The 23,499-nt window shown below is 40.4% G+C and overlaps 1 protein-coding gene across 9 annotated transcripts in view; it reads right to left on the bottom strand.

Moving 5' to 3' along the window:
* NSD3 (nuclear receptor binding SET domain protein 3) overlaps positions 1 to 23,499 on the bottom strand; it is a 99,470-nt gene that overhangs the window by 33,178 nt on the left and 42,793 nt on the right. For 8 of the 9 annotated variants that reach the window (XR_014063418.1, XR_014063419.1, XR_014063420.1 and 5 more), the window contains exons 3-11: positions 21,666 to 21,737; positions 21,050 to 21,212; positions 14,812 to 14,966; positions 12,576 to 13,091; positions 10,528 to 10,654; positions 6,387 to 6,487; positions 4,233 to 4,278; positions 1,097 to 1,227; positions 374 to 502 (exon numbers count right to left, since the gene is read on the bottom strand). Coding sequence is in view for 5 of the 9 variants with exons in the window: in XM_081524071.1 (XP_081380197.1) it covers positions 374 to 502; positions 1,097 to 1,227; positions 4,233 to 4,278; positions 6,387 to 6,487; positions 10,528 to 10,654; positions 12,576 to 13,091; positions 14,812 to 14,966; positions 21,050 to 21,212; positions 21,666 to 21,737 (1,440 nt within the window). In the remaining 4 variants the exon portion in view is untranslated. Of the gene's footprint in view, positions 1 to 373; positions 503 to 1,096; positions 1,228 to 1,635; positions 3,318 to 4,232; positions 4,279 to 6,386; positions 6,488 to 10,527; positions 10,655 to 12,575; positions 13,092 to 14,811; positions 14,967 to 21,049; positions 21,213 to 21,665; positions 21,738 to 23,499 lie in introns of those variants that run through there. The other variant, XM_081524076.1, reaches the window with a different exon arrangement.

The raw sequence follows: 23,499 nt of genomic DNA, 5'->3' as shown, positions 1-23,499 counted from the left end.
CATCCCAGTGAGGACCGGCAGTTTCACGTGAATATTAGGTATACCAACTCCGAAAGGGAAGAAAAGAGCCAGAAGTGGCTTTGAGGTCTGTAGCTTTAAAGTAATATCTCAATTCAGTAAGATACTACCCTCTCTGGGACTTCCCCGGTGGTCCAGGGGCTAAGACTATTTGCTCCCCATGCAGGGGGCCTGGGTTTAATCCCTGATTAGGGAACTAGATCCCACATACTGTAAGGAAGACCCAGTGCAGCCAAATAAAGGAATACAACTAAAAAATATATATATATACTACCGTCTCTGACGGGATGGAAGTGTTTTACTGGCAGGACATCACGGCCATTGTTTCAAGCTGCAGGACAGGTCCTTTGCCTACCTGACACACAGTATCCTTCTTGCTCATTCCAGTGCCTCTTCGTGACAAACTTGAATCCACGGACTGCACATCAGAAACGTCTGCCTCTGCAGTAGCTGAAGGGCTATCGACTTGCTTTCCAAAGCCTGCCTGCATGGAAAACAGAACAGACTTTTAAGAAAAACAAAAATCTCCTCAAAATTAGGTGCTGTGAAAATCCTAGTAAGCCTTGCTCAAATAAACCTTCCCACAACCTCTTCTTTCTAAAACCCCTGGATACCAGATGTCTGGTGTTTTGAGAGAAACTGTTAAAATGGAAAAAAAACCAAACAAACCACGCTTCTGTTATGTAAAACCACAGTCTCCAACATTTTTGGCACCAGGGGCTGGTTTCATGGAAGACAACTTTTCCACGGACTGGGGGTACGGGGTGGGGGGATGGTTTCAGGATGATTCAAGGGCATTACATTTGTTGTGCGTTTGATTTCTATTATTACTACATTAGCTCCACCTCAGATCATCAGGCTTTAGATCCCAGAGGTTGGAGACCTCTGATGTAAGAGTTCAGCAAAGTTAAGAGACTCCTACGTTACAAAATAACCAAAATGGTTTCTTTACTACCAGTATTTTTTTTTCCCCCAATTCCCCATTCTTGCCAAAAAAAAGAGCCAGGCAAAGCATTGCTTGGTTACTTGGTTTGGCAAAGCAAGACGGCACTACACGCAGGCTCCGGGACATACTTACCTGCAGGTCACTCAGCCCTCTGGAATCGGAGTCAGACGTGTCTCTGTACGTGGAACCAGCCATTTCTACGTCGGTTGAGGCGCGGCTCCTTTTCTTTAGAGGTTTACAGGAATCTGAAATCTCGCTGGCACCTTAATACAACACACCGAAATTAATCCTAAAATAGTGCTTAACATTTGTTGTTTCAATTTTTTCTTGCGGGAGAATCTTTTCTTTCCCCAAACTCATCTGTAGTGTGAGAAAAAAAAAAAAGGCATAGCTCTCTTTGTAACACTGAAGTCACGAGTCAAAACTTCGTAAGCTTCTGACCTTCCTGATGGTGAGTGATGTAATTTACAACCGCTCTTTAAAAACATTTAATTCCTAGCTCCCGCACTAAAGCTATTTTCGGGCACAGAGCCCCAGTTCCGACCTAAACACCAATTCAGTGAGAACTGCAGGACAGCGGATTGATTTGGAGCAATGCAAAGAGCCGTTCAATTTGGGGGGCGGGGTGGGGAGGGAAGACATAAAACCCAACACACTGTGCAGCTTACAAATACGGTTGCAGAGACACCTCCTTCTTGTTTTTTATTAGGGATGTGACAAATCTTTGATTTGTATTCGATTCGTACACGGATAGTGCCATTTTCCCCCGAATTTTGCATTTCAGATGATTATTGCCGCCCCCCCAGATAAATCCTGGATGTTCACAATTGTTCGTCTGAGACTTCCTTGGTGAAGGGCAGTTACTGTGACCGTTACAAGTGCTGCAGCACCGCGACATATGTCACGCATCTAGGCGACACAGTGCTGAGGGCTGTAAACAGACAATCAATGTTCAAGTGCAGTCAAATCACGAACAGCTGGATGAGAGGCCTCTGTGTGGAACTGGTGTGGGAAGGAATAAGTATGGAAAAAAAAAAAAAGGCAGAGAATAGTGTGGAATTTTTTTTTTTTTAAAACTGTGTGTAATACAAATCTGGCCAAAACAATAGTGCAAAAAGTTACAAAGCAACAATCTCTCAGGCTAATGCAGTATAGGCTATACAGAAACAGCCACGATGGAACGTGTGGATCAGCCACGGTGGATACCAAAGGAACCAAGGAGACGCTTAATATTTCAACCCACAGTTTTGTGTTTGGGAATTTTTTTTTTCCCCCAAAATTTCCATACAACAGACAGACATCTTAGATCAGCCCAGCAAGCTATGGTGGAGGTGTGCAGTCCAGAAGAGACCCAGAAGGAACAGGTCTCCCGAGGGCCGTGAAGATCCGCAAAGGCTGGGCGGGGAGCAGTACTTGGTGTGTGGCCACGGTCTGTGGTGCAGGATGTGGGCCTCGTGAGACTGCTCAGGTTAACCGGAACCTCGTCATCACATCCCATCCTACAAGGTTTTCAACTGAGGGTTTCCTTACATCTATAAAGTGAGGGTGCCTGCCCGTGTTAACGCTGATTTAAAAAAAAAAAAAACACAAGTACACAAATCTATCTCCTTCATTGTTGGTGTATGGACCCAGAACACCACCACAACATATTTCCTTGGCCTAAAAGATCACTGGATTAACAAGGAGTTTTAACAGAGGAACAGGAGTGCTGTACTGAGAGGCTTTCGGAGGGTAACACGGGTACCGCCATTTCCGATGAGTTTCTGAAAATGCTAGAAAAAGGACAGACTGCCCACGGGCAGCCACCACGCTGTTCTCCATGATAACGGCACTAATGTTAAAAAAAATAAGAGCTTTTAATGATTGTAATGTATACAGTTTGGGCTGTTTGGCAAAACCCTGCGATGTGCATTAATGATGCTTTATTTAAAAACGCAAAACCGAAAAAAACAAAAAACAAAAAAACCCCCAAAAACAGTCCACGTTGAAATTGATCAGTGTAAGTTAAACGATGGTTTTTTTTAGGCTGGACCCATGATTTAAGCTGTACCCATCCAGCTCAGACCAAAAAAAAAAAAAAAATCATTTGAATGTTAAAGCAATTGTTCAGAGTCTTGAAGAAGAAGAAACCAGGCAGGAAAATGCCAATAGTGATGATTGGCAAAATCAAAATCGAAAACAAAGAAAACTGTTTTATCGAGCCGCCGACAAAGAAATCTTGCATGGAGACTACAAGTCTGGAGTTTCTGGGATGAAATTGTACAGGAATCTCAGTCCACAGTTTCCTCGATCGCTGCGGAGACGGAGCTGTCACTGAATCTGACAGAGCCCTGCGCGCCCCGGTCCGCCGACCCTGTGGAATGGTGGAAACACAACGCAATCAGGCCTCCTAATCTCGCAGCGATCGCGATGTCTTTTCTTGGAGCTCCGCCAAGCAGTGTTCCCTCCGAGAGGCTGTTCAGTTCTGCTGAGGATCTCCACGGAGACCATCGCTGCAGACTTCTCCCCGAGAATGCAGAGAGGCTGGTGTTTTTTTTTATTTTTTTAATAATGCAATTTGCCCAGAGTAAACTACAGGCATTAAATACAGTCTGATCTCACCAAAAACGCACGAATCAATGCTATGGAGAGTTTGTACTGCAGTCAAATTGCACACAGAAAGTACAGACTTAAGCTTAAGGTTTCTTAAACTTTGTGCATATCTCAAATAGATTCTGCATTAAGATCAGCAAATAATGGCCATAAGTAGGCTATGAATCATTTTAATTTACACAAAAAAAGATTTTACAGCACTGTAAAAATAAACGTGGCAAGATTTTTTTTTTTCAATCAGGTGGTCTCGTCTGATTTGTCATAGTCCAGGTTTGCCAACTACTGACATAGCTACTATTCGGTATTCGGTCGAATACCAAAAAAAGTGGATTCGTCACATCCCTAGTTTATAAACCAGTGAAACCCCAGAATCTTAAGGAGAAAAGTTGGAAACAGGTATTAAGCCTACGTGGTGTTCTCCAATTTACCAAAACGAACAAGACTTTTCACATGGAGGCACAGAGTAAGATCAACTCTAAGAGACACACACGCAGGCAGGCGCGCGCGCACGCACACACACACAAACACAGGGGAATGCTTCAGTTTCACACAAATCATCGACTGAAGAGCGACAACAATGATTTACAGAGACACACAAAAATACATGAAGTACGAAGAATTCTTTAAAATTGGTTTTAATTGAGGAAAATGCAGAGCAACATTATAAATAACTCACCTTTTTGTAATCCAGTCTTCACTGTAGCCTGAGGAACTGTTTCAACCTGTTTTGGACAGAAAAATACAGCATGAGCGGGGAAATTTTTTTTTTCCTTCTGCTAAATTAACGGGGGTGGGGAATAATACGGCCATCAATCTAAGTAACGATGAGCAATGAATGCATCTGAAATCTGGATGTGGTTCTGTTTTCTGGGTAAAGCTGTCTCAGGGTCAGGGAGGGTTTCAGTCCGAGCTGCCAGTGCTGGGCGCCAAGGGACAACATGAGCCACGTGCGCTCGGACAGCCCTCTCCGACTGCTTCCTCGGTGCCTGAAGACAACCCAGATGCTTTCCTCTGCATCTGGGAGGCAGGAGAGGGGTTGTTTGTACAAGCAGCCCCAGGGTTGAGGTAAACTCCGCCCACCCCAAAGATGTTTAGGGTAAATTTTTTACTTTGATACTCAGGTTAATGCAACTCACACCACTTAAAAGACCCTCCGCGCCTGCACTGACATCTAAGTTGCTGGGGATCAGGACCCTCTCTATAGAGAGTGCTATGGGGCTCCATACAGCTGGAAGCTCAATACTTTTGCTGCTAGTACAAACTTAAGTTTGCGATATTGCAAAAGCACTTTCTTGAGTGTCTTATGAACAGTATCTTGATCCTACATTAGGACAGAGAGATCAGAAGTTACTCTGCCAGTGGATATGTAAAAGGTGTGGTAACTGGAGGGCTGAACCGTTGGAATTGAAGGAAGGATGCTCTTTGGAGGAGTTCCTGCTTAAGCTACAAACTGAATTTTAGGTTTCTTTGAGATGTGGTGAAATATGCACGTTATAACACAGTGTAAATATTTAAGGATTATTCTAAGCTTTTTAAAAAATTTTTTTTATTTTTTATTTTTTACAACAGGTAGAAAAAAGCATACAACAGAAGAGCTTTTACAAGATACAATTGGCAATACAAATATAAAATCTTCTAAATAATCACTGGTATTGTTCTGCTACTAACTAAACACAGTGGCATTAACAATCTGTCCCATTTTTTGGTACTCATCCTCCTTATTAATTTTAGTCTGGCTGGTCACAGACTGAACTGGGGAACCAGTTGGCAAAGTCGCAACTTCATTTTGTTAAGGAATACTGTAGACCTGCAAGAGCTTAGAAAGATTTATTGGAATATAATTTCCTAAGTATGAAAGCTAATGATAATAAAAGAACATCAAATTAGTATACTATTTAAATTTGTGAACTATTTCTGAGAAAATTGTTTTTACATGCTTGCTGATACAATGACGCACCCACAAAATCACCTCAAGTTTGGAAGTTTAAAATTCTGAAGGAAATCGTTTATATAGAAAACTTCACATTCTTCTAAATGTATTTGAGTGGTTTTAAAAATAGCTTATTGGAACTAATACTATTCACAATTCTTTTTGTTTAATAGCAGCTGTCTGGTCTGTAAAAACGGATATCTTTTTACTTTAAACAATGAAGAAAAATTCTGACTGTGAGTAATGGTTTTTAAAAATTTCTTTGAAAATGTAACTTAGTATGCCTATTACTACAATGATTACACTGGCTGAATACCCTTCAGTCAATGTGCCCCTCCCTTTTTTAACTTAAATAGTGTGTAAATGATAACCCAATAACAGGTGAGTGCCATTCCATTGGGAAAACGACATTCCAAAAAAATCTGTGATACCAATAGAAAAACCATATCATCTATGATTATCTGTTTCTTAAATAAAACTCTTACAGTTAAATCAATTTGATTTGTTTAAAAAATAAAATTAACACATACTAGCAGCTTAGGTCAAAAATTAAAATTAAAAAAAAAAAAAAAAGGAACTCAGAGATGGTTCCAAATAAAAATCATGAAAACATGAAATCATTTTGCTCTTAACAGAAAATTCAAAATAAATGAGAGGAATTTTTAAAAGTCTTGGACCACTGGTTTCCCATCTCCTGAAGCCTGACTGTTTTCTGTGAAAATGCTTCAAGCAGAATCACAGGAATGCTGTCTTAGAACTGGGTACTGGAATTCATCAGGGCAGAGCATGTGATAGTCCAGAAGGGAAATCCAGGAAGGTCTCTCCTTCTTTTAAGGTACCTATATAAGCCACAACATTTACAAATGCAAGGTTTTAACTCTCTACAGGTAGGAAGCCAACCTGCTCCTTTTTGATCTTCTTCTTTGGCACAACCTCAGTGGATTTCTCCGATTCAGAACGAGTTCTAATCGATCTTCTCTGCTGCTTCTTTTCTACTGAGCCTAAAAGATAATTTAAACAAGCAAATAAAAAGTCATTTGAGGATGTCTTGACATTTAAGTAATTAAGATCTGACCAAATTCTCTGCTCTTCTCATCCATTACTTTGGGTCTTGTAATTACAAATCATTAAAAACTATTAAAACATTTGGGAGTACACAAAAAATTGTAGATTAAATTGTAAAGGCTGGTAAGTTGAGACTAGGATTCATGAAAGACCCTAAACTATACAAACAAAGAGGGATTAGGTTTTTAAAAATTATATAGTCAAACTGAAACAGACGATAAACACACGTAGGCGATAATAAGTGAAGGGATGAAGGGATGGCGGGAATGTATGTAAACGACTGTATTCTCAGCTGACATTAGGAAGTAATGGTTCAAAATTTATTCAGTACTATGTATTTTGCATTAACAAATAAATTAATTCTACCTTTAAAATGCTTAACAGGGCTGGCTGCTGGTTGTACTATTGTTATATTTTTAACAACCAAAGAGAAAAAAGGAGGAAAGACACAAAAATGTGACCAACAACGAATCATTACTTTGACTATCAAGGGACTAGTATCCTTTAGAAATAATTAGTCATGGAAAACTAATTGAAAAAAATTTTCAAGGCTGTTAGTATTAAATGGTGAAAAAAAGAAACTAAGAAGGTTTTTAAACAATATTTGTAATAAAACTCACATCATTTCAGTTCAGTCGCTCAGTCGTATCCAACTCTGCAACCCCGTTTTGGAAAGGATAAAACTGACATTTAAGGCCACAGTGTGAGAAAACACTAAGTCAGGAATGGGTCCCAGGATGGTTCATTCTGTGACCCAAAGCAGGAAGAACCCTTTCAGCACAGCTGTTTTCTATCTTCTCAGCACTTGGACCACCTGAATAGTCCTCACTCGCTAGATGATAATCACCTTGCAGAAGCTACCTCAATAAAGTGTTCACATCACCTTGTACTTTCTGGTTTCATTAGTCTTGTCTATGGGGAAACGGCTCTCCTCACCCTTGTTCAAAGCCCAAACAAAGAAGGATACGATTACTTTTTCGGGGGCAGGAGCAGGTAGTTTGATGATAACGTATTGTTTCTGAACTGTGCTTAATTAATTTCTAGCACAGAAGTCACACAATGAAGGTATCCTTACTCTCACTCTTCCCTTTACACTGATGGAGATGGTAACCAAAACAACAGGCATCCCACCCTCACAGACACCTGAGTATTCCAGAGACCTGCATTTCAGTTTAGTCATCACTATACAAGTACCTACCAGGAAAGAGGAAAATGAAACTAGAACTGCGTAAGACAAACAAACAAAAATCTTTACTTGTTTTGACGATGACAACATATAATTGTTCCATTAAGGACAAATGATATTTGATCTATTATCTTGTAAAGATAAGGCAATGCGGTGACTCCTTCAAATCATTCTGAAAGCTACCCAAAGAACATATAAACTCCACTATGTTTAAAAACAACACCGGACTTCCCTGGTGGCCCAGGGGTGAAGGATCTGCCTTGCAATGCAGGGGGACACCGGTTTGATCCTTTGGTCCAGGGACGATCCCACATGCTGCTGAGCAACTAAGCCTGTGTGCCACAACTACTGAGCCTGTGCTCTAGACCCCGCGAGCTGCAGCTATGGAAGCCTGCATGCCTGGAGCCTGTGCTCCACAACAAGAGAAACCACTGCAATGAGAAGTACACGCACTGTAACTACAGAGTAGCCCCCGCTCATGACAACTAGAGAAAGCCCAGGTGCAGCAACGAAGACCCAGCTCAGCCAAAAATAAAAATAAATAAATAAAATTTAGATAAAATAAAAATGCTAAAAATGGGAATTCCCTGGTGGTCCAGTGGTTAGGACTCCATGCTTCCGCTGCAGGGGACACGGATTGGATCCCTGGTCAGGGAGCTAAGATCAGATCACGCATGACATGTGGCACAGCCAAAAAAAACCCCAACAAAACCCCCAAAATGAAAAAAACCCTGAACAATGAAAAAGTATTGTTTATGTTCTAAGGGATAAGAAGTGAGCATCTCTGGATTTGGAAAATAGCACAGAGATCTTGTATAAATGCAAATACGATCCCTCAAACCACAGAAAAGTAGCAGTGCCACACATTCTATGTAGCGCCTAAATTTACTAAGAAAAAGCCTGAGAACTCTCCATGAGTAGTTAACACCAACTGAGGTGATGATGCAATTGGTTTCTGAATGGAGACCGGGTCTCTTTTCTGACTTTTCAACCAATGAAGTTATTTTCACAAGGAGCAAAACGGTCACTTAAGGAGACAAAATATGCTTATCAGCTACAGCTGGTAACCAAATTTAAACCAAGGTCTAAACTTTAGACCACTCATCTCTAAAGTAAGGTCACAAAAGTAATTTACAATCTAATTACATATGCCTGCCTAAGGAAGAAACTGAACTTTTTCTTGCTATAAAGAATAATAACTGGACTTCTCGGTGGCTCAGTAGTAAAGAATCCACCTGTCAATGAAGGAGACACGGGTTTGATCCCTCATCCAGGAAGATCCCACATGCTTTGGGGCAACTAAGCCCCTGCGCCACAGCTACTGAGCCTGTGCTCTAGAGCCTGGGAGCCGCAACTACTGAGCCCATGTGCCCTAGAGCCCGTGCCCTGCAACAAGACAAGCCACCGCACTAGGAAGCCTGCGCACCGCAACTAGAGAACAGCCCCCACTCTCTGTAACTGGAGAAAAGCTGTGCAGCAACGAAGCCCCAGCACAGCCAACAATAAATAAAATTATTAAAAAGAAAAAAAGAATTACAACCTTCCACAGCTTAAAAAAATTAAAAAAGGAAGGAAGAAAATCCACAGCAGAACTTAAATGGAAAGGACAACATGAAGATAAAACGTTCAGTAGCTGAGGGGAAGAAAACACCAAGCTCCATTAAAAGTCAAAGTTTAATATTGAAGATCAAGCTAATATTCTAGGCAGAATTTACTTTCTCCCTAGTTCGGAGAAAATGGATGTTTAATGATCCTCCTAGTGTAAGTATCACGCTGACATTCAGACAAATTACCACCCATTTAGTGTAAAGAAGGATGACAAAACCTGGGCCTAACTGCAAAGCGCTGAGGCCAACCATCTTGCGGCATCTAAGGTAACAAAAACGTTCAACTATGGCTAATTAATGCAGGATCTTCTAAGTCCATTATTCATTGCTTCAACATTGTAATTTCATTTTTTATACAGGATTCTGAAACGACACAAGTTGCAAGTCTGGTTCTGGACTTGGCTACTCTCTCCTTGAATGCAGCCTCCTCTCCCAACTCGTTGCTGGATGAAGGCTTCCTATTTACTCCGCCCCATCCCGTATATGCCACCACCTCGCCCCACCCTGCAGGCCTGTCACTTTTTTTTTTTTAAAAAGTAGCCCCAGTTCTTTCCCGAATAATGTTTGTTTCTATTTAACTTTTGTCAGAAGAAGAATTGTAACTCAAAATTGACCTTACAAAAATATTTCTCTCTTAGTGCCACTCAATTACAGGTTTGCCTGAGTTATTATTGATCTAAGATTATTACCTCAGGTCTCAAGGCTTTAATCCTTCTGGAGAGTTATTTGGTCACTTCTTAGATTCCAAAAAAATTTCAAAAGAACAGGGAAGGAAGTCCAAAAGGGAGAGGATATATGTATATGTATAGCTGGTTCACTCTGCTATATAGTAGAAAATAACACAACACTATTTTAAAGCAACTATACTCCAACAACAACAAAAAAAGAACAAAGTGAAACATACTCCTTTCTTCTAAGATTTCAAATGATCAAGTTAGTTGATATCTAACTCTTTTCTTGACAGCTGTATGCAGCAGTAATACTGTTATCACTGTTACTATCAATAGAGCTCTTTGGTCCCTAAACAATTCTCTCCTATTGAAGTAACTGCCTTTACAATTTGATTTTTTAAAAATATAACTTGATTCTGATAATGAAGGTTTCCTAGGAACACAGTTGCCATGTGATAGTAGGGCAGAATCAAGGCCTCAAATGGGTCTGTGTACTCTATACTCATACCCACCTGCAGAACCAGATGTTGCTTCAGGAGATGACATATTCTGAGTTGCCTTTTCATTCCTCTGGTTTGGTGTAGAAATTATAAGTCTGTCTTGTCCCCTGACACTTATTTCTGTTTTGTTACCAATTCCCTTCAAAATAAGGCAAATTGAAAAAAAAAAACAAGTGATTACCAGACAATGGCATTGTTGCTTTATAAAGACGGCTTAAGAGCATCGTAATGTGCTTGGATTTTATATGGTTTTTGGTTGCAGTTACTTTATTATCCTAGGCATTATCAGAACAATTTTATTAAGTCATCAGGTTGTATTCTAAAATGTATGATGAGATTATTTGGGGAAAAAAAAAAACTATTTGTTAAGCCCAGATGATGAATATCACTAAAAAAAAAACCTGTACCACCTATTTTTCTGTCAAAACCAAAACATTTTCTGGTCTGAATGGTCTCTTCCTTTACTTACACCACAGTAAGAGAACTATAGTCATTTTTATGTGGTAAAGTACCCTACTACATGGATAAAAATGTCAACGTGTCTTTGAAAGACAAGACTCTCCTTAGATTACAGAAGTATGACCAAAAGGTACACCCAGTAAACAATTTGGAGCAGACAGAAGTCCAATTTCAGTTGTCTCATTTTAGGTATTTTTTAATGCCGTGAAATAAAAGAGTGATTTATAAATATAGTATATGTATTTTTAAAGCCTTCATTTTTAAAAGGTCAGTTTTACCTCAAAATTCATTTAAATAGCACTCTTTGGAGGGGGGTGACTAAGTTTGACTTGTGCATCCCAAAGCAGATAAAAACCAGCTCCAAGAATGAAGCCAATTCACATTCAAAAAGCACGCAAAGGATTTATTTGCTAGTCAAAGCTGTTCACAGAACCAAACGGGGACTGTAACTTAAGTTTTTCCAAGGAGCTTCACCTTAGTGAAATTAGTTGACTCTGTAGGCAGAAACAGGTTAACAGAGGACATTTACACCTTGGGAAAATATTATCACTGATGAGGCGTCCCTGTATTTAATTATTTTAATGAGCATGTGACACTGTTAAGAAATAACCACAGAATTCTTCAAAACTTGTACACATCCATGCGTATGTACTCAGTTGCTAAGTCGTGTCCGACTCTTTTGCAACCCTATGGACTGTAGCCCACCAGGCTCCTCTGTCCTTGGGATTTTCCAGGCAAGAATACTGGAGTGGGTTGCCATTGCCTTCTCCAGGGGATCTTCTTGACCCAGGGATCAAACATGCATCTCCTGCATTGGCAGGCGGTTCATTACCGCTGAGCCATGAGGGAAGCCCATATAACCTGAGGAGCCAGTAAATTGAATACACAAGCCCACGGTTGTGGGGTGGGCTGGGAGGGTAGTGAAGAGGTATATTAAAAATGACAAATGTTATAAAAGTTTTAAAGCCTTAAACTATAAGTGCCCTGACTGGAGGCCCAGGGCTGGCTGAGGAAGGCATTCTGTCTGAAGAGGCTGCATCCATGCCCCTACCCAAGCTATCAGCACGGTTCACTGTGACAGGACACACACAGCTCTGGTATTTCCCTAAAATGCATGAGTACCCCAAGCTAACGTAAGCCGAACAAAATTGCTGGTGCCACCAAACGGATCAGCAGGAACAATGATTACAATGGTTAATTCAGATAAATGACAGAGATGATTTAATCAGAAGCATACTTTGCAACTAAAAAAAAAACCAACCACACAAACTAGAAATGGGCAAAGTGCCCAGTTTTTTCCCATGATTTTAGGGAGCTGAGCTCAATTTTGGCTGCACAGCTCAAGATTAATCTAGTACAGATGGGGATATTACAAAAGAGGGGGGAAAAAGAAGGAAAACAAAGGCTTTTTGCCTATGTCCTTTTTGTCCCCATCTTAAACATAGTAAACTGACTGTACATTTCAAGTGCAGTGAATACAAAGGGTATTTAGATGACGACCTTGTGTTATCTGGGTTGTTTTTTTTTTTTTTTAAATACCAACACTGACTGCTTACTAGACACCTGGGTTCCCCCAGAAAACCCATGAGAAAAGCAGATACCTTCGTCGAATAAACAAACTGATCGATAAATTTCCCATCTCCTGTAGCATTCTGCAGAGCAAACACTTGTTCAATTTTCACCACGGGAGACATGTTACACTTCTGCAAGTCCAGGCTCCCTTTGTGCATGGTGATGGACGCTGGTAGGGATTTCCTCGCTGCCGCCGTTTTCCAGGCCACTTTCATGGGCGGGGGGTCATCCTCATCCACGCCCATGTGCCGCCGCTGGCTGTGTCTCCGCATTTCAGTACCTGAAGGCGAGGAGGCCGCCTCGCCGGTGTTGGTCTGTTCTGGCTGCGCATTGAGCACGGACCTCGGTCTTCGGGGCTTTTTCACTTCGGCTTTGGAGGCAACGTTCTTTTTCGCTTGGGATAGAGTCTCCTCGGGCTGTTTATCAATGTAGATAAAAGTGTACTGTTCTATCCTCTCCTCCCGGGTCATGGTCAGCGCTTTCTCTGCGTGGGCAATGCCGATGTCCCACTGGGCACGTTCTCTCTGAGGCCGCGGTTTCCGAATCTGGAAAGAAAGATGCAGGCATTAGGAAACATGCTTTATTCTAACTGGGCTTCCCTGGTGGCGGAGTTGGTAAAGAATCTGCCTGCAATGCAGGGGACTCAGGTTTGATCCCTAGGTCGGGAAGGTCCCCTGGAGGAGGGCATGACAATGCACTCCAGTATTCTCGCCTGGAGAATCCCATGGACCTAGGATCCTGGTGGGCTACAGTCCATGGAGTCGCAAAGAGTCAGACATGACTGAGCGACTAACACTTTATTCCAACAGGGACATTGAAACCCATGCGTATTTCCCATGTGGTCTTATAGTCTTTCCAGGTGTGCATACACACCTTCAGGGTCTTCAGGCAAATAAAGGAAATGTTCTGAGCCTGTAATTCTGATGGATCCGTGCTACTACCGAGGACACGCAGGTCCACTCTCTCTGATGGTAAACCCTTCCCTGTCGCCCACTCAGCTGGACGAGTCCCTCCAAGGAGTTGTCCTCTTCACATCACAGTCATAAAAAGCTAGCAATGATGATGGCGGAGAGAAGGAAGGTGACAGAAATGATTGCTTTCAGTGGCCTAGGAAACACAAACATTAAAAACATCACCCTCAAGCTCAGGGGTGCTACACAGACCACAACAGAGCTAAGGGAGGGGCAGAGAACCAGTGTTTGGAGCTATGTGGCTGGCTTGTGCCAGGATGCAGACAGAGTGCAGAGAAAGGAGAGCCCCAAGGAACACGTGACAGTTGACAAGACATGAGAAGACAGGAACATATGAGGGGAAAAATAAACCTGAATCACAGTTTCCACAGTCCTGATCAGACGACTGGGTTGGCAAGACAGATAAGAAAATTTTGAATAAAGGTATGTGAATGACCAAAGCAAGTAGGAATTAGCCAGGGAGCTTAGACGGAGGGAGCCAGAAATTAGCTAATGGAACCATCAGACAGTATAGTATGTGTCAAACGCTGACATTTAAATTTGCAACTTGTTACAGAATGTTTGATAAAAGTCATCAAAATCCTCTGAAATAATATTTAGCTTACTGTGAAAACAGAACACATTTCTGAATCACCAGAGGCCCATACTAAATTAGTTGAGTTAAAAAATCTCGACCAGACACATTATCAAGAGTACAGGTCCAAATTCTAACATGTCCACCACCACATCATCTTTGGTTCCATCACTAATGTGACCTTGGCTGAACCAACTATTCAAGCTTTCTGTGCCTCAATCTCTTCATCTGTAGAAATAGGAATAATAGTATCTGCAACTCATTGACATTGTAATGAAGATTAAATGGATTAACACATAAATAAAATGTTTAAAAAAGAGCCTGTCTCAGTGTAAGTACTAAATATTTTTAAAACTTTACTTTTATAGAACAATTTTGCTAAACAAGCATAAAGGGGAATTAGGGCAGGATGCCGAAATTAAATGAATAGAAATCTCTGACAATATCCACATTTCACTAGCATCTATTAGACTTTATACATTTGAATTCAAATCAAAATAGAAGCCAAAATTGTATTAAGCAGAAAAAATTTTCGAGAGGACTGTGATGTTTATGTGATATGTAAAATTTGACACAGTGATAATAAATTATTAAAATTGAACTTAGAGGACTAAAATAATTCATTCTAATTGCCTGAATTCAAGTACAGAAAGCTCTACTAAATTATTAAGTCCTTTAAAGTCCGCCTTCAGTTGACCCTGCTTCTGTGTCATCAGTCACCTTCTGCTTTTCAGAATGATTGCTGGCTTGTCTGGTCGCTTCAGCCAGTAGCTCCTCATACTGTTTGTGGCCTTTATACTCTCGGACCCGCTTCTCATGAACCCATGCCCTCTCTGGCTGGTTGCTAAAAAACTGGACGTGATACTCCCGGGCACCTGCAAGCAAAAATTCTTGTTAGCCATTTCACAGCATAAGCAGCCACATATATTTTGCCAAAAATGGCAACCTAAGCTGTGTTCCCCGGTTTACTCTTATTAAAACTTAAAATTTTTAGATCATCTAAAGATGCAACCCAACATCTACCAATGACACAACTAATAGTTACTATAAAAATCACTTCAAATGATTAAAATTAGTAGAGTGAGTTTTAAGAGGAAAAAAATATTACAGATATTCTGCTCATTATCAGATTTGTTACCTTGGTTACACGATGCATTTTCACAGGCCTCAAATCTTTTTCGGAGAAGGCAATGGCAACCCACTCCAGTACTCTTGCCTGGAAAAATCCCATGGACGGAGGAGCCTGGTGGGCTGTAGTCCATGTGGTCGCTAAGAGTCAGACATGACTGAGCGACTTCACTTTCACTTTTCACTTTCATGCATTGGAGAAGGAAATGGCAACCCACTCCAGTGTTCTTGCCTGGAGAATCCCAGGGACGGGGGAGCCTGGTGGGCTGCCGTCTATGGGGTCTCACAGAGTCGGACACGACTGAGCGACTGAACTGAAAAGCGTGGTGCACAGACCCAGGAGAAGACGAGAGGCTGCAGAGATCCCCAGGCTTCCATGAGGTCAAAACCTTAGTCATTATAATGAAGAAGATGTCTTTTTTGAGATGTTGACATGTGCAGTCAATACGGCAAGAGCAATGCTGGGTCAGACTGCTGGTATCTCAGCACAAATAAAGGCAGCGAGTGACCCCAAATTACACTGGTGTTGTATCCTTCACAGTCACACACTGGCAGTTCAAAAAAAAAAAAAAAAAGGCCAGTTTTACTTAATGCCCTCGATGAAGCAGTAAAAATGATTAATTTTACTACATCTCAACCCTTTGAGTTTGAGATAGTGAAGGACAGGGAAGCCTGGTGTGCTGCAGTCCATGGGGTCGCAAAGAGTCGGACATGACTGAGCGACTGAACAACAACATCTCGACCCCTGAACATAGTCTTTCTCGTATTCTGTGTGATGACACAGGAAGGGTGTAAATCACTTCCATGTGCTTCAGATATGACAGCTGTCAAGAGGGGAAAAACTTCTGTGATTAAACCGCACGGTGACCCGGCCACCTCTTCACAGAACACCATCTTTACTTGAAAGAATGACTGCGAGGAAAACTAGGTTATTGGAACTTGAGAGTTGGCAGATATTTTCTCAAAAATGAACAAACAAGTTTTTCACTTCAAGAAAAACAACTGATAGTGTTTGTTGCCAATAATAAAATTTGATCTTTCAAGAAAAATTAGAATATTGGAAAACTAGTATCTGTCCCTAGGAATTTTCCAACTTCTCAGTAATCAAAGAATTTTCTGATGAAATAAGTGGTGACTTAAAGAATGTGATTTTTAAAATCTATAAAGGAATGGGTCAACTTTTGGAAGATAGGCACAAAATGTGTTTTAAACGGCTAATATATGATGTTACTAAGTCATAAAAAGCAAAGAGCCACTCAAAGTATAAGACAGAACCAGTGGATTTTAATGTAACAAAGTACAAAAAGTTCATTGACAGGATTTCAGATTCCATATTGCAACTAACCCACTTCTTGCTGAGTTTGGGTGTAATATCAAAGAAATAGGTCCACAATTATCTGAAAAGGCTATTAAAACACTCTTCCCTTTTCTGACTACACAGCGTGTGAAGCCAGATTATCTTCCTTTTCTTCAAAGCAACAAACCATAATAGGCTGAATGTAGAAGCCGATACAAGAATCTAGTGTTTTCAGTTAAGCAATTGGCAAAAATGTAAAAATACCATTCTTCTCAGTTTTTTTTGCTTGAGAAAATATTTTTCATAAAACATGAAAATGTTTTGCATGTAACAAAGAGTAGATTTTTTTCCAATTGGTAAATATTTTAAATTTTTCTCAGCTCTAACTTTTAAATTAACATAAACAGTAATAGATATAACCTATATAAAGCTAAAGTGTTTGGAGTCCTCACATTTGAAGAGTAAAAGGGGTTCTGGGACCAAAACATCTGAGAACCATAGCTCTCAGTGGTGCTACTCTGAGACTGTGGCTCCCAAGACAAGTGTGCTACAAAACAGAGACGCTAAGATTGAGCCTCTAGAAACTATGGTAATTTGACGCTGCATGATATCTAGGCTCACAATCAGGGATCGTGTGTGTGTGTGTGTGTGTGTGTGTGTGTGTGTGTGTGTGTGTGTGTGTGTGTGTGTGTGTGTGTGTGTGTGTGTGTGTGTGTGTGTGTGTGTGTGTGTGTGTGTGTGTGTGTGTGTGTGTGTGTGTGTGTGTGTGTGTGTGTGTGTGTGTGTGTGTGTGTGTGTGTGTGTGTGCGCTAAGTGGCTTCAGGCATGTCTGACTCTCTGTGACCCTATGGACTGTAGCCTGCCAGGCTCTACTGCCCATGGGATTCTTCAGGCAACAATAGTGCAGTGGGTTGCCATGCCCTCCTCCAGAAGATCTTCCCAACCCAGGAATCAAATCTGCGTCTCTATGTCTCCTGCATTGACAGGGTTCTTTAGGACTAGCGCCACCTGGGAAGTCCCCAAGGATCCTGTACTGTATACATTTATTTTTTGAAAGGGGAGGCCTTTCATTTCTCTAATAATTAATTTTATTGTATTGGATAAACCTAGAGTTTGTCATACAGAATGAAGTTCCATATCTGGAGGATGAGACTGGTACCTCTGGTTTCTGACCAAACGTATTGTTAAAAGCAGAAAAGCATTTCAGCTTTAACTTTTAAACTTAAATTAAGAAAGAACTAAACAATAAAATACAACTTAAAATAGGTATGTGATCCAAACATCTTTCAATGTGCTTTTCAAAGAATTATCTTTATATGTGAAAACTGATAACTATGTTTTCCAATGCTAAGAATCTGACTAATAGCAATACTGACTAAAAACAATATAGAAACCAAAGATTACTGTATAAAATTCAAGGTAAATTTTACAAAGCAGTTTAGATAATAAGCAACACAAAATGCTTCTCAGGTATCATGTGGAGAGTGTAATCAACAAAATCAAGTTTTATATTGTGTTTCTGGTTTTCAGAAAAACTGTCAAAAAACTACTTCATTTAAAACTGCACTGCACAGGCATGCAATGAAATATTATCTCGCAATAAAGAGACAACACAGATGAACTTCTAACCATGGTGCTAAGTGAAATAAACCAGACCTAAAAGGCCTCATATTGTATGACTTGATTTATATGAAATGTCCAGAAAAGGAAAATCTACAGAGATGAAAAGTAGTTAGTGGTTGCTCAGGGCTGGGTGGAAGTGGGGGATGAGGAGTGACTGCTAATAGATACGGGATTTCTTTTTTGGGTTGATGAAAAAAGTTTAAAGATTAGATTGTGGTGAAAGTGAAAGTCACTCAGTCACTTCCAATTCTTTTCGACCCCATGGAATAGTCCATGGAATTCTCTAGGCCAGAATACTGGAGTGGGTTGCCATGCCTTCCTCCAGGGGATTTTCCCTTCCCAGGTATCGAATCCAGCTCTACCACATTGCAAGCAGATGCTTTACCATCTGAGCCACCAGGGAAGACCAAGAATACTGGAGTAGATAGCCTATCCCTTTCTCCAGTGGATCTTCCCAACCCAGGAGTTGAACTGGGGTCTCCTGCATTGTAGGCGGATTCTTTACCAGCTGAGCCACAAGGGAAGCCCACTGGATCGTGGTGATGGCCACATAACTCTGTAAATATGCTAAACATCATCAGATTGCACACTCTAAAAGGGTGAATTTTATGGCACGTAAAACATATCTCAGGAAGGCTATTACTTCAAAAACTACTGCAGAAAAGAGAAAATTGAAGACATTATCAGAAGGTACATTTTTCAAACCTAAATTCTCAGATTTCGGTTTGCTCAACAGTACAAACAAAACTCAGTTTTTCCAGCACTAAAGTACTGAGGACCAGAGCAGATTAATTCATAAAATGAATGTAGATACTTCCTTTGAAATACAAGATGAGGCATAAATTGTACTTTCCTTTGTATCCCAGAAAAAAAATTCTTTATATAATCCCAAAAGGATGGTTTTCTAAGGGGAGAAAACTGAGGAACCACGGCTCTCACGTAACGCAGGATCTCAGAATGCTCTGGAGGCCCAGACATGCACTGTTTTATCTAAGAAGGCTTGTCCCTCCTGGGAAATCCTTGTCCCTGTCTTCTCTCATTCAAGATTCACAGATTATTAAAAGTGCAAGGCACTTCAAAGATTAATAGTCCAACACTCTTACTACATAAATGAAGGAACTAGGACTGCCTTCCTCAGCCTCTATAACTCATGAGCAGGGGGGACCAGTTACTTTCTCCCTTATTACACACTAGTGGTTAAGAGGGAAGGTGATGGAGGAAGATTTCTTTGAGACTCTATTTATAGATCTGAAGCAAGATGATATTAGGCCCTGCTTCACAGTGTTGATGCCATGAGGGCTGCTTAAGAACACATACAAGGGAGTTGTTTTTGTGTTGGTTTTTTTTTTTTTGGCCATGCCACACAGCACGTGGGCTCTTAGTTCCCTGCCCAGGGATCAAACCTGCACTCCTGGCACTGGAAGTGTAGAGTCTCAACCACTGGATAGCCAGGAAGTCCTACAAAAGAACTGTGTAACAGTATGCCTTGCACAAAAGTAGACATTCAACAATGTGTTTTTTTTTAATTCATAATTTTGTATTGGGGTACAGCCGATTAACAATGTTGTGATAGTTTCACGTGCACAGCAAAGGGACTCAGCCATACATATTCAAGTATCCATTCTCCCCCAAACTCCCCTCCCATCCAGGCTGCCACATAACAATGAGCAGAGTTCCCTGTGCTATACAGTAGGTAATGTTGCTTTTTTTTTTAAACTCCTGCCCCACTGATGCTTCCAGTCTCGCCAGCCATTAATCAGTGCACTATAATGACAAGATGATTGTCTTCTGCATCTGGCTGGATCCCTTGCTGGGTAGCACAAGAGTTGCAAATATGGCAGATCTCATCACAAATCTGACTTGTCGGACATTTTTCTCCTCATAACAGTGAACAGGCACCAATATAGGAAGTTTAAAATGAGAGAAAAAGAAATAGGTGCAAAGTTGTCACAGGCAATAAGGGACTTGACAAGTGATTTCACAAAGCAAATATCCAGAAAATAAATTCCAAACTCCAACCTTTCTTTGGCTGCTAATAAGCAAGTCCATTCCTAGGAATCTACCCTACAGATTTTGGTCAAACATCTTCTTAACATTTATTAACATTCCTAAGGTAGGATTCTATGCCATTCAAAGCATACTTATTTATCACATTGAATATTTAGGGATGTCTCAGTAAATTTATAGATTTGAAAATGGAGTGAAAAGAAAGTGTTTAATTAAAAATAAACAAACCCCCCAAAAACCACAAAAACAAAATGGGAGTTAAGGAGGAAAAAAGCATCTTGCAAAATTTACCAGGATGAAAAGCACCTCTTTGAGTAAAAAATTAGTACCCACAGGTGTCAAAGATGAAATAAAAATGTTCAAAGAAAGCTTGGCCCAAATGTCTTTAAGCTCACATAAGGTGTCTCACTACTTACAGGTCTGTTTTCTTTTGGAATTCATATGAGAGGACAGTCATATTAAGGCTTGTTTGTTTTTAAAAAAGAAGTGTGAAAGAAATTATAAAACAAACACAGGATGTTTCAAGGGAAAACAAGGACTATGTTAGCTGTAGAGCCTCTCTGCCCATTAAGATAACCGTTGTTATTACACGTTCATCAAAAACTGACATTGATGCAGGTTCTATCCCTGGGTCAGGAAGATCCCCTGGAGGAGGAAATGGCAACCCACTCCAGCATTCTTGCCTTGAGAATCCCATGGATAGAGGAGCCTGGCGGACTACAGTCCATGGGGTCGCAAAGAGTTGGACACAACTAAGCACGAGTGTGCACACACACATCTGTGTTTTTGTGGTGTCAGATTATATTATCATGTATGTACTTTAATATTCATAATAACACTTAAGAGTCACTTTTTTGCCTCAATACCCATTTTTATTTAATACCCATTCATGCCTCTTCTTACCTCTTGTGTTAATTTTGGTGTGCACCTCAAGTTGGGGGTCACTGGACACCATACAAGGCCACCAAGGATAGGTTCCCACCTTAGACCAAACAAGATCGCCAACCTGGAACTTCACACCAGCAGACACCTCTGCTGCTGGAACAGAAGGTAACATCGGCTGAACCTGTAGGAAAAGGTCATCAAAAAACTTTGTCAGTAGAAAAGAAACTTTTAAAAATAAAAATGTACAAAATATATCAAACATGCTAACCATGGAAAATTTATCTTCACTCATACTTTTGTCTGATGCCTGCTATCCATATCTAGCAAAAGGGAAGAGAGGAGTAAAATAATTAATAAGCCCCACCCCAAATATTAAAAATAGGATGGACGGTTTCTATTGCCAAATTGATAACGGATCTCAAAAATTCACAAGTATGAAAAAATGGTCATAGATTTTAAAAGGAAAGTAATTCGCTAAAAAAAAAAAAAAAATCTGCCTCTTAAACCAGCTCCAAGATTTATTTCAGTATAACTCCTGAAGTAATAATAGGTGCTGCATGTGTTCTAATTTAATCACTCTGCACCCCCCTTCTCACACCATGTTTGGTTAGACAGTACTCATTAAGCCACTCACCGGGGGCTCCTCTTTCAGCACTGGGTCTTCTCTTGGTTTTTCTGATACAGGGTCAACCCTCTCATTTGGTCTCTAGGTGAAAAGAATAAAATGGCAGCAAACCAAAGAACAGTGACACACATACAAAGGAACAAAGAAAGCAAAACAGCAAAGGAAATCAACGACATACGTTAACTGAATAACGTGAGAAGGAGTACAACATCCACAGCATATGACGCTGTCTCTTAACACCCCATGTCCACTTTACACCACACTAAAGATCCTACTCCTTACGTTACCCCTTTAAAAACTTAATTTCTTAATCTGTTGATTCTCATTTTTTTTAACCTATCAGAGTACAGAAAAATGGGCACTGAGATTGCTAGTAAGAAGTAACTTCGAATTCTTCTACAGAACAATTTGGCAATATGCATGAAAAGCCTTACATTTTCAGACTCTGACCCAGCATATCCATTTCTAAAAATGTATACTGAAAAAGCACTGATACATACATATACACACACATACATACATACAAAGACAATCAATTGGTGATATTTACAAGAGCAAATATTAGAATTAGTCTGGATGTCCAAAAATACAGTTAACTAAATAAACTGTAATACAACTAGGTAGTAGAATTTTAATACGAATTTGTAAATGACACAGAAAAATAACAATATAATGTTATTTGGAAACAACAAATTGCAAAGCAGTTTGTACCGTGTGATTCCAATCCTGGAAAAACAATTTTTATGTGTACAGGAAAAACAAAGGGAAGGATACCACCAGAAGATGGACTACATGATTTTTACTACATGATGTGCTTTTCTATATTTTTCAAATTGCTTATAATAAACATCACATTACTTTTCTAGTCATAAAGCCCACAAATATGTTATTTAAAAATTGATTTCTACACACCTTTGAGGAGGCAATTTGGGATCAAAACTCAAAACAAACTCTTCAATTTAGCAATTGTATTTTAGGAACCTGTCCTATAGAAATAAACAAAGTGAGAAAATCTAAGCACAGGGATGGGAATTACAACACGATCTCAAGTCAGTAACCCACACCTATCAACTTCTTCCTACTTGTCATTTAAAAACAGCCTGTAAGGACTTCCCTGGTGTTCCAGTGCTAAGACTCTGCCTGCCAAGTGCAGGGGGCACAGGTTTGATCCCTGGTCCAGGAAAACTCCACGTGATGCAGAACGGCTAAGCCTGGGAGCCTAGAGCTGGTGCTCTGCAACAAGAGAAGCCCTCATACTGCAACTGGAGAAAGCCCATGAGCAACCAAGACCCAGTGCAGCCATAAAAATAAAAAATTATTTTAAAAAACAGCCTGGATATGCCTTGAAAAATATTTGATACATTGTATAATAAATTGTTAAGAGTAGTTATGTTTGAGGAAGGAGATTAGGAAAATGATAAGGGAAGATAGATAACCTGTATACTGCATTTTCTGTAAAAAGCAATTGTTTTTGTAATTTAAAATGTTCAAAAACTTTTCTTACTTGTCAAAGAACAGAACTTAATTTAGATGACTTAAAAAAAACAGAGATCTAAGAGACCATTAACTTAGGTCTGCTGCTGCTGCTGCTGCTGCTGCTGTTAAGTCGCTCCAGTCGTGTCCGACTCTGTGTGATCCCATAGACGGCAGCTCACCAGGCTCCGCCGTCCCTGGGTTTCTCCAGGCAAGAACAGTGGAGTGGGTTGCCATTTCCTTCTCCAATCCATGAAAGTGAAAAGTGAAAGTGAAGTCACTCAGTCGTGTCCGACTCTTAGCGACCCCATGGACTGCAGCCTACCAGGCTCCTCTGTCTATGGGATTTTCCAGGCTAGAGTACTGGAGT

Source organism: Giraffa tippelskirchi, chromosome 8, assembly GCF_054371585.1.
Source record: "Giraffa tippelskirchi isolate mGirTip1 chromosome 8, T2T-mGirTip1v1.2.pri, whole genome shotgun sequence".
Classification (NCBI taxonomy): domain Eukaryota; kingdom Metazoa; phylum Chordata; class Mammalia; order Artiodactyla; family Giraffidae; genus Giraffa; species Giraffa tippelskirchi.
The sequence above is the reverse complement of the archived record's forward strand: the minus strand, read 5'-3'. Positions and strand labels throughout refer to the sequence as shown.